At 38.7% G+C, this 11,552-nt stretch overlaps 1 protein-coding gene across 1 annotated transcript; it reads right to left on the bottom strand.

Moving 5' to 3' along the window:
* Window positions 1-6,567: 6,567 nt before the first annotated feature.
* On the bottom strand, window positions 6,568-9,971 carry LOC129250244 (uncharacterized). The gene is made up of 3 exons (XM_054889881.1): window positions 8,540-9,971; window positions 6,707-8,394; window positions 6,568-6,624 (listed from the first exon to the last, which is right to left on the bottom strand). The coding sequence occupies exons 1-3, from the start codon at window positions 9,969-9,971 to the stop codon at window positions 6,568-6,570; spliced, it is 3,177 nt and encodes a 1,058-aa protein (XP_054745856.1).
* Window positions 9,972-11,552: the final 1,581 nt, after the last annotated feature.

Below are 11,552 nucleotides of genomic sequence, written 5' to 3'. Positions count from 1 at the left end.
AACGTCCGGAATTAGCCCACGTGTCCTCTGGGTAGCTTCCGAACGCCCGCTGGGGAGTGAACTATCGTAAGACGGCAAAGCATTCCAGGATAGCTGGCTGTGCGCTGGGTTTGGGACCCGCCACTTAAAAAGCCCCCCCAATGAAAACAGCAACAAAGCTTCGGATGAGAACTTCCAACACTGATGACGACCCCTGCAAATGAAATAAGGACTATGATTTGAGGGCATGCACTTGGAATGTCCGGTCCCTTAATGGGGAAGGTGCCTCTGCCCGGCTGGTTGATGTCCTCGTTAGAGTAAAGGCTGACATCACTGCCATCCAAGAAATGCGATGGACGGGGCAAGGAAAGAAAACCATAGGACTTCGAAATTCGGTGTCGGATTTGTGGTGGGAGAGAGACTTCGTCGCCAAGTGCTGTCGTTCACTCCGGTGGACGAGCGTCTCGCAACAATCCGCATCAAAGCCCGTTTTTTTAACATATCGGTAATTTGCGCCCACGCCCCAATGGAAGGGAAGGACGATGCGACCAAAGATTCCTTCTATGATTGCTTGGAACGTTCATATGAGCGCTGCCCCCACCACGACATAAAAACCGTGCTTGGCGACTTAAACGCCAGGGTGGGAAAGGAGGGAATTTTTGGTCCTACAGTCGGAAAATGCAGCCTGCACAACAAAACATCCGGTAACGGACAGAGGCTGATCGACTTCGCCAGGGCCCGAAACATGGTAGTCTGCAGTACCAGATCCCAGCATAAAAAAATACACCAAGCAACGTGTTTGTCTCCTGATCGGAAAACGCGAAACCAAATCGATCATGTTGTGATAGATGGAAGACACGCTTCTAGTATTTTGGAGGTACGTATGAGCCGAGGACCCAACATCGACTCGGATCATTACCTTGTTGCAGCCAAACTACGCACACGCCTCTGTGCAGCGAAAAGCGTCCATCTAACTACGCAAAGAATGTTCGACATCGAAAAGCTGCAATCACAACAGACAGCCAGAAGATTCGCCACTCGACTCTCACTCCTGCTCTCAGAGAGTACTGCCCGACAAACCGGAATGAACGAGCAATGGAGCAACATTTCTCGTTCTCTATGTACCACTGCCGAAAAGAAATCGGATTCCGGCGAGACCGAAAAAACAGTGGGTACGACGAGGAATGTCATGCTGCGATCGAGCGCAACGCGAGCCATGTGGGATCGCTATATAGAGCTAAAAAAGAAAGAGAGACGTATTATCCGACAGAAGAAACGAAATACGTGAGTGCGAGGAGCTTGAGATGCTGGCCAATAGGAACAACGCCCAAAAATTCTACCAGAGAGTTCGGCGGCTTACAGAAGGTTTTAAGACCGGGGCGTTTTCCTGTAAAAAACAAAGACGGCGATCTGGTGACCAACCTCCAGAGAATTCTTAAATTATGGAGGGAACACATCTCGAACCTACTAAATAGTGACAGCTGCGCATGTCTCAGAGAATGTTAAGATCCCAATACCCCAATCGACGATGACGGAATTGACGTTCCGCTGCCTGACCATGACGAGGTGAGAATAGCGATAACGCGGCCGAAGAACAACAAAGCCGCCGGCGCCAGCGGACTGCCGGCTGAGCTATTCAAACATGGCGGCGAAGAGCTGGAAAGGTACATGCATCAGCTCCTATGCAAAATATGGTCGGAGGAAAGCATGCCTGCCGATTGCAATTTAAGTGTGCTCTGCAGAATCCATAAGAAAGGACGATCCTGCAATCTGTGCCAATTACCGCGGGATTAGTCTTCTAAATATCGCCTATAAGGTTCTAGCGAGCGTATTGTGTGAAAGGCTGAAGCCCACCGTCAACCGACTGATTGGACCTTATCAGTGTGGCTTTAGACCAGGAAATTCTACCACCGACCAAATATTCACAATACGCCAAATCTTGGAAAAGACCCATGAAAGGAGAATCGACATACACCATCTTTTCGTCGATTTCAAAGCTGCATTCGACAGTACGGAAAGGAGTTTCCTGTATGCCGCGAGGTCTGAATTTGGTATCCCTACAAAACTAATACCGCTTTGCAAGATGACATTGCTCAACACCAGCAGCGCCGTCAGAATTGGGTAGGACCTCTCTGAGCCGTTTGATACTAAACGAGGTTTCAGGCAAGGTGACTCGCTGTCGTGTGACTTCTTTAACCTGATGTTGGAGAGCTTCATACGAGCCGCAGAATTTAATCGCTCAGGCACAATATTTTATAAGAGCGTACAATTGCTGGCTTATGCCGATGATATTGACATTATCGGCCTTAACAACCGCGCTGTTAGTTCTGCCTTCTCCAAATTGGATAAAGAGGCAAAGCGAATGGGTCTGGTGGTTAACGAGGACAAACCGAAGTACCTCCTGTCCTCCAAACAGTCGGTGCACTTGCGTATCGGCACCCACCTCACTGTAGACAGTTATAATTTCGAGGTAGTAAAAGTCTTCGTTTATTTAGGAACCAGCATTAACACCGATAACAATGTCAGCCTTGAAATCCAACGTAGAATCTCTCTGCCAACAAGTGCTACTTTGGACTAAGTAGGTAATTGAGTAGTAAAGTCCTCTCTCGACAAACAAAACTAACACCCTACAAGACTCTCATCATGCCCGTTCCAACCTATGGCGCAAAAGCGTGGGCGATGGTAAAATCCGATGAAGCAATGATTGGAGTGTTTGAGAGAAAAATTCTGCGCTAGATTTTTGGACCTTTGCACGTAGGCAACGGCGAATATAGCAGACGATGGAACGAGGTTATGAGGTTTACGACGACATAGACATAGCGCAGCGAATAAAGATCCGGTGGCTACGTTGGCTGGGTCATGTCGTCCGAATGAATACAAACGCTCCGGCTTTGAAAGTATTCGATGCGGTACCAGCTGGCGGTAGTAGAGGAAGAGGAATGCCTCCTCTGCATTGGAAAGATCAGGTGGAGAAGGACTTGGCTTCACTTGGTGTGTCCAATTGGCGCCGGTTAACACGAGAAAGAAACGACTGGCGTGCTTTGTTAAACTCGGCCAAAATCGCGTAAGCGGTTATCGCGCCAATTAAGAAGAAGAATTCATCGTCGCTGTCCATCAACCCAGCTACTAATTTAAGTCCTTTTTCTAAAATGCTAATCAGTCCTCGTTTTTGCCTAAAGTGTGGATTTAAGTTTGCAATCTTTTCCTTGACTAAAATAAGATTTTTATTTACTGTATGTTTTTTATTTAAGGTGTAATGTATAATGGTTTGTGCATACGTGGTCGTTAGGAATACAGTTATCAGTACCCAGGAGGTCATCTGAAAGGGTTATGTTAGTTAATTTTTACTTTGGGGTTATCTTTGTCTTGGTATTTTTTATTCTGTGTTATATGAACCTTATAATATTTGTGCCCAGTTTTTGTATTCTCTAGGTGGTCTTCGTCGATTTTTCTATAATAGTATTTGTACGAAAGTAATGTACACCGTGAGATTGCTGTATTTAATCTGACCTCTTTATTGAATATTTCTTTCTTATATACATTTTCTAATACTAATTTCTTAACTACGTATATATATATGTGTGTGTGTGTACATGCGTAAATGTGTATTCTTATCTTCATTGTGTACATCCGATACCAATGCATTTTAAGTGCACTAAAATTTATGTGTCTTATGCAGACTCAGTAAATCCTAGTAGGAGATAAACGGCCAACGTATTGATATTTTATATTTGTTTAGGTTCACTGTTGACTTAGGTGCATCTAACGCACGTATTAAAACAATTGATGATCGGTTATCAGTTGCTGCTTGTGTGCATTGGTATATTGGTGTATGCGTGTTTCTTTCATATTTATATTATCTTTATGTTTTCTGTATACACTGTAATTTATGTATTTTGTTCAGATAAGCAATTTTCACATATTTTATGAGCAAGGCTCACATTACAATTCTATTGCTTATCATTGCATTTGATTTTAGTGGACTGTATATTTTTCCTGTTTATTTGGTCGGTTTACGTATGTTTGCATATGTATGTATGAATGTGTTATATTTATAAAATCCTATCTCTATTGCGGCAGAGTTTCATGTTCATATTTTTATGAACATTCTGCCAGGGGCCAAAATTGTGTTGTTTAAACATATTAGCCAAATGTGATTGTTGACATTTTACTTAATTATAATTATGTCTAACTGGTAGTTCAAATGGAACAGCCACAACAGTTCTTCTTTTACATTTTGATCTTATATATAAAATAACTATGATTAACCCTATTATGAAAACTAAAGTTAGCGAAGCATGACCACTAACGTGATGAAAATTGATACCCTTCAATTTGATATTTTCTTTTTTGAGAAATTCTATTTGCTCCATCCATCCGATCGTAATAGGAACCTGACTCGTAATAAATGATTAAATCCCATTTTGAATTTATTATGTGTATTTTGCCGATCGGATCCAAATATATTGCGGTATTATTTCTTAACTCAGCCACTGAAGCTCCTGTTTTAGCCGTATCATTTATGTATAATGGCTTAACTTGCATTGCTAGCATGAGCAACGTAAAGAACCACATCATCAATGTCTTCGTTCTTTTCTGCCCTCCTGGGCCCGCCGAATTTTGCTATTCTTGATGTCAACAGGCTTTCAGCTTGATTTGGCTCTTCCGTTTTGCTGCTGTTTGTTGTCTTTAGTGGGCACAGCTTGTGAACGGGCCGTTTAAGTATCCCATTCTGCAATTTCAGAGTTACAACTCTGGTTTTTCCATCGCTTCCAGGATGGGTTTTTATAACTTTGCCTAATGGCCACTTTGCTGGATGACTTTCCTCATTTTTAATAATTACTATTTGACCTACTGCTAGATTGTCCTGTTTGGTTTTCCATTTCATTCGTTGTTGCAACATTGTGACATATTCGCTTTCCCACCGTTTCCAAAAGTCTCTTTTCATTTTTTGTATTAGTTTCCACCTATCTAACGAACCCCTTGTTGTGTCATCAATTGCTTCAGGACAGTCTATTAATGGGCATCCTATTAAAAAATGCCCAGGTGTTAAAACATCTATATCGCTTTCACTATCGATCGCACATAAGGGTCGTGAATTTAGCACTGCTTCAATCTGTGATAGCAAAGTAATCATCTCTTCAAATGTCAATTTACTTTCGCCTATCACTCTTTTTAAATGATATTTCACTGATTTGACTCCAGCCTCCCAAATTCCTCCGAAGTGAGGAGCTGCCGGCGGCCCAAAATGCCATTGAATTTTGTCTGCTTCTAATATGGGAGCTACTGTTGAGTTTTTCTTGATTGCCTTTTTGAAATCTAAGTCTAACTTTCTACAAGCTCCGACAAAATTTGTTCCATTGTCTGAGTATATATGCTGACTCTTACCCCTTCTAGCAAAAAATCTTTTTAAAGCAGCTAGAAACGCTTCAGTTGTTAAATCACTTACTGCCTCTAAATGAATAGCCTTTGTTGCCATACATACAAATACAGCTATGTATCCTTTAAATGTTTTTATTCCCCTTCCTTTGGAACATTTCATATGTATTGGACCTGCATAGTCTACACCAACGTGTGAAAATGGAATTGACAACGACACTCGAAATTCTGGAAGATTTCCCATTATTTGTTTAGCTGCTTCCTTTCGGTAACGTATGCAGCGACTACAAGCTCGAATGTTTTTTTTTATGGAATTCTTTAATCCAATTATCCAATAATTCCTTCTAATCGTTGCTTCCATTAACTTATTTCCTCCATGTAAGGTTGTTTTATGAACATGTTCAATAATCAATTTTGACAAATGTGATTTATTTAATATTATTGGGTGCTTCTGATCGAACTGAAGCTTTGCATTCCCTAACCTACCTCCTACGCGAAGGATTCCATTGTTATCTAAAATTGGATCTAAGCTTGCAATTTTACTTGTACTGCTAATTTCTTTTTTGATTTCTAAGCTCTGTATTTCCTCTCTAAATTGTAATCTTTGCTGATATCTTATTATTCTCTGTTCAGCTTCTTTTAGTTCTGATTTTACTAAGTACGCAGGATATTTTAGTCCTCGTATTATTTTTATAAATCGCAATATATAAGCTACAACCCTTATTAATTTGGTTAAACTAGAATATTTTAATATTACCTCATCTAAGAAATGTGATTCTTTTGATGTTGTGACATACACTGCATCGATTTTACCGCTATTCTGTGTTGGCCATTGATGTTCTTCTCCTTGTAACCATTTGGGACCTCTCCACCATAGCTCGTGCTCCACTAGTTTGTTCGCAAATATCCCTCTGGATGCTACATCAGCTGGATTGTCCTTTGTTCTAACGTGTTGCCATATTGCAGTGGAAGCACATAATTTGATTTCTTCTACTCTCGTTTTAATGAACTTATCTTTACTTCGGGAATTCTTTATCCATGCTAACGTTATAGATGAGTCGCTCCAAGCAAATATTTTAACTTCTCTATTGATAACTGTCTTTATCCTTTGCAGCAATTTAGAAAGTAGGTGAGCCGCGCATAGCTCCAGTTTTGGCAATGTCTTCTTATTTTTAATCGGGTTCACTTTGGTTTTACCAGCAATTATTGTTATAACTGATCCAACTTTAGCATATACAACTGCCGCGTACGCTTTTTCTGACGCATCTGCGAATCCATGTAGTTCAATTTTAAAGTCGTTTTTTGTTTCAAACCATCTGGGAATTTTTATTCTTTTTATCGCTGGTACGTGCTGCATAAACTCCTGCCATTCTTTTGCCAAATTTTCGTCGAGTAACTCATCCCAGTTGAGTTTCATCAACCAAAGTTTTTGTATAAACAACTTTGCTAAAACAGTCATTGGTGAAAGCCACCCCATCGGATCGAAAATTCTCGCCAATTCAGATAAAGCTTTCCTTTTTGTTACTAGCTTTTCCGTTGAAAGATTCATATTAAATCCAAACATGTCTTTGGCCGGGTCCCATTGTATACCCAATGTTTTAACTGTTTCGTCTTCTGCTATTTTTATTACCTCATTTTCGCTATTTGTTGGAATTGTTGTTATAATCTCACTGTTATTAGACATCCACTTTCTTAAGTGAAATCCACATTTTTGTAGTTGTTTCGAAATTTCGAACTGAATGACTTTACATTCATTTATTGAATCTGCTCCTGTCATTAAATCGTCCATGTAGAAGTCGTTTTTAATGATGTTTGAAAGCAAATAATTGTAAGGCTCGCAGGATTTGGCAATTTCTTGTAAAGTTCTCGTTGCAAGAAAAGGAGCGGATGCTGTTTCATACGTAACTGTTTGCAGCTTGTATTCTCCTATCGGCCCTTCCTTCGCTTCTCTCCACAATATACGTTGATAATCTTGATCACTTTCTGCTACTTTAATTTGTCGATACATCTTTTCAATATCACTTGTTAACACATATTGCCAAAGTCTCCATTTGGTAATTATGTCAAATATATCTTTTTGAAGTCTCGGGCCTATTAAAAGGATGTTATTTAAACTACTTCCATTTGTAGTTTTTGCAGATGCATCGAAAACTACTCGTAGTTTAGTTGTGAGACTGCCTTCTCGAATTACGGCTTGATGTGGCAAATAGTATTTTCCGCAATTATTTCCACTTGCTTTTTTCATGTGGCCCATTTCTAAATAGTCTCTCATAAATTGCACATATTGTTTTCTTAGGTTGTCATCTGAAGCCAACTTTTTCTCAAGATTAAGAAACCTCGTCATTGCTTGTTTGCGAGAGTCGCCTAAGTCTTTTTTTTTTTTAAAAGGTAAATTGACGACAAATCTATTATTTTCATCTCTTGTTGTCGTTTTATCAAATATCTTCATGCATTCATCATCATCTTCTATATATGTTGGTGCTGTGGTGTCTTCTATTTCCCAAAACTTCTCCAACGTTGTGGTCACCGCCGCTAGAATTCTACCATTTTTTCTCGGTTGTTGTAAAACTCCCGACAATATCCATCCTAATTTCGTAGCTTGGCCTAGTATTCGATCTTTCTTAAATATGCCTTCTTCTAATATGTCAGCATATACATCTCCTCCAATAACGACGTCGATTCGATCTGACCTATTGAAGTTGGGATCAGCTAAGGTATAGTTTCTCCATTGTTCTATATCCCATTTAAATGTTTTATCAGGTTGTGCACTCGCCAATTTCGGCAAAATCAGTGCTTCGACATTGTACTTTTCGTTGCTTAGGAATCTCGGCCTGATTTCAATGTTGACTTTAAATTTGGAGACTCCCACTGTAGTATTTCCTAGCCCTTGTAGCTCAGTTACTTCTCTTCTCTTTGGTAAGTGTAGTATTTGAGCGGCTTCTTCAGAAATGGTAGTCTTCTGTGATCCTTGATCGATTAGTGCTCGCAATGTCACGTACTCTCCATTTGCCGCCTTCACTCTTATCTGGGCTGTTGCTAGAAGTATTGCTGTTTCGGAGTTTTTTGTAATCATAGTGGATGATTTTTTTATATATTTATATATTTTTTTCTTCGCCTGCTCCTTTTTCCTTCTGGAATTCATTGTAATGCAGTAAATTATGATGATTTCTTCCACACTTACTGCATTTTTTCTTATTCTTGCAATTGCCTTCATATACGTGGTCGAGGCAAATATTGCATAGCTTATTGTTTACTATGAAACCTCTACGATTTATCGTAGTCAATGCCTGGAACCTTCTGCATTCAACAATTTGATGCCCAGGAATCTTGCAATATATACAGGTCTTTTGTGCAGCTGTATAGAATGTGGGTGCTCGTTGTGGCTGCTTTTGATTGCTCCATTTAGTTGTTTTCCTGTCTCGTATAGCTTCTAGAGCTTGATATTGCTGCTCCAGAAAACGGAAAACATCATCTAGGCTTTGGATATCCCTAGTTTTCTTGACATTCTGCTCATATAACCGGAGACTTTCTTTGTCTAGTTTCCGAACCACTATCCGAGCTATAATTGCTTGCTCGTCATTTAAATTCAATTTAAGCCCTTTTAGAGCATAAATGCATTCCTTGGTGGTATCCAAAAGCTGCTTCATGCTTGCCGCACTTTCCCCATTTGCTGTTGGTTGATCTAAAAGTCTGTCCACTTGTGTTGTGAATTGCAGCCTTTTGTTTTCATATCTTTCCTGGAGGATTTGCCAAGCGGCTTCATAGTTGTATTCAGTTACCGGTAAATGCTGAATTAATCTTCCAGCTTCTCCTCCTAATGACGACTTCAGCCGGAACATCTTTTCTACTTCAGTAAAGTGCTTCGAATTATGCACCAAACCTTGGAAAAGATCGCTAAATGATGACCATTGATTCATCTCGCCATAAAATATCGGAATCTTAATCTCCTGTAGTTTCATAGTAGATGACACAGCTTGTGTTGGCGTGCACCTTTTCAATTTATCTGTTAACTTCTCAATGTTAACGCTGTATTTTTCTCGGAAGTCCTCCATTTGTTCTTCTATTGAGTCTTTAGTAATGGCTTTTAAATGGACACTGCGAGTTTCAGAAAAAGCTTCTTCTACATATTCAAACTGTATTTGAAGCTTAGTTTTGAATTCTCTTATTTCTTCGACAGAATCCAATTCATTTTGTTGAATTTCTTCTATGGTCATTCTGAGCTTTTTTCCTCGACGTTGAAATCTCCTTTCTACGTCGGAATTAGTACCTGATGGCTCGAACTCACTCATTTCTCCCATCGATGCAGGTTTAAGTTGGTTGCCGCTTACTGTTGGTAAATCTTCGGCTGCATTTTGTATTTTTAAATGCTGAATGGACTTTTCCATTACCTGAATAACATGCTCGTAATACTTCTTGGCAATGTATTCGTCAGCTTCTTGGCTCGGTTTAGCCATAATTTTGGCATGATTTCCACTAAATTCCGTCCTCATTGTTTGAATATGTTGAATATATTCGAGACATGAAGCTTTCCTTATTTTGCCGCTAAGGATTTTCTGTTCTTCCAGCGCAGCAAGATCGCCCAACTCCTTCTGTCTTTTCAGTAAATTTTCCATGTTGATTTTGATTGTTTTTTTTTTTTTTTTTTAAACACTGTACTCGTTGTTTTAGCCACGAGGACGCTTTTTAACACTTTTCACTTTTCCGCTGTGAGCCACGGAAACGCTTTTCGCTTAGAATCTTAGGCGAATTATATACTTGTTTAAGTATATTTTTTATTAATGCGGACAGTCTTTGCTGTTCCGGCTTATATATATATATATATTTCTACTAAGTAATGCTCTCCTTTAGAGACTTATAGTACTAGCGCTTGAATTCTTCTCTAGGCTCGACTGACCAAATGTACGAAAGTAATGTACACCGTGAGATTGCTGTATTTAATCTGACCTCTTTATTGAATATTTCTTTCTTATATACATTTTCTAATACTAATTTCTTAACTACGTATATATATATGTGTGTGTGTGTACATGCGTAAATGTGTATTCTTATCTTCATTGTATACATCCGATACCAATGCATTTTAAGTGCACTAAAATTTATGTGTCTTATGCAGACTCAGTAAATCCTAGTAGGAGATAAACGGCCAACGTATTGATATTTTATATTTGTTTAGGTTCACTGTTGACTTAGGTGCATCTAACGCACGTATTAAAACAATTGATGATCGGTTATCAGTTGCTGCTTGTGTGCATTGGTATATTGGTGTATGCGTGTTTCTTTCATATTTATATTATCTTTATGTTTTCTGTATACACTGTAATTTATGTATTTTGTTCAGATAAGCAATTTTCACATATTTTATGAGCAAGGCTCACATTACAATTCTATTGCTTATCATTGCATTTGATATTTAGTGGACTGTATATTTTTCCTGTTTATTTGGTCGGTTTACGTATGTTTGCATATGTATGTATGAATGTGTTATATTTATAAAATCCTATCTCTATTGCGGCAGAGTTTCATGTTCATATTTTTATGAACAGTATTTATTTTCCTATATTTTCTATGATTTTTACCTCCTCTTATTTCTTTAATAAAATTAGTTCCTTCTTCTATTTCTACGTCAGATCTGTCTCTGTTTAATTTATCTATACATTTCTCTTTTTCTTGTCTATAGGTTCAATTTTCGTTGCTCTGTGTATTGTATTATTGTAAAAACCTATTATTCTTAGCATTTTCTCTTTCACTGTCTCGTTTTTATTCCTATCGTCATGTCTTAACAGCCTTATATGAAATGTTCGTTAATTGTATTGTGAAGTCTTTCGACGTAGGCATTTGAAGTGTGGTTACCGTTTGAAGCAGAGTGCATGTTGATATTTTCATCTGCAAGTAATTGTTGTATTGGGATAGCTTTGAATCCTAATTCATTGTATACTACTATCTTCTTTATTCTTCCGTATGTGTTTATGTAATGGAGTCTTAAGTTCTGTTCAATTTCTGCTATTAATTTTATAAGCTACTGGAGACTTTGTAAATTTATCGATAATAGTCATAAAACGTTCCTTTCCTAAAGTGTAGAATACGTCTGTATGAATAATTTCGCGGGGTCTGGAAGGGGTTTCGCTAACTTTATATGGTATCTTTGGTGGTTGTCTCATATTTTTCTAACGTGCATATTTAGCAATTTTTGATAA

This window comes from Anastrepha obliqua, chromosome 6 (genome assembly GCF_027943255.1).
Source record: "Anastrepha obliqua isolate idAnaObli1 chromosome 6, idAnaObli1_1.0, whole genome shotgun sequence".
Classification (NCBI taxonomy): Eukaryota; Metazoa; Arthropoda; class Insecta; order Diptera; family Tephritidae; genus Anastrepha; species Anastrepha obliqua.
This window is presented reverse-complemented; position numbering and strand designations above follow the sequence as displayed.

Coding starts and splice junctions, on each gene's coding strand:
- LOC129250244 (XM_054889881.1), bottom strand. CDS start 9,971: ATGGAAAATTTACTGAAAAGACAGAAGGAGTTGGGCGATCTTGCTGCG. Junction 8,395..8,539: donor CAAGAATAAGAAAAAATGCA/GTAAGTGTGGAA, acceptor CAATACTTCTAG/CAACAGCCCAGATAAGAGTG. Junction 6,625..6,706: donor GGCAGGAGTTTATGCAGCAC/GTACCAGCGATA, acceptor ATGGATTCGCAG/ATGCGTCAGAAAAAGCGTAC.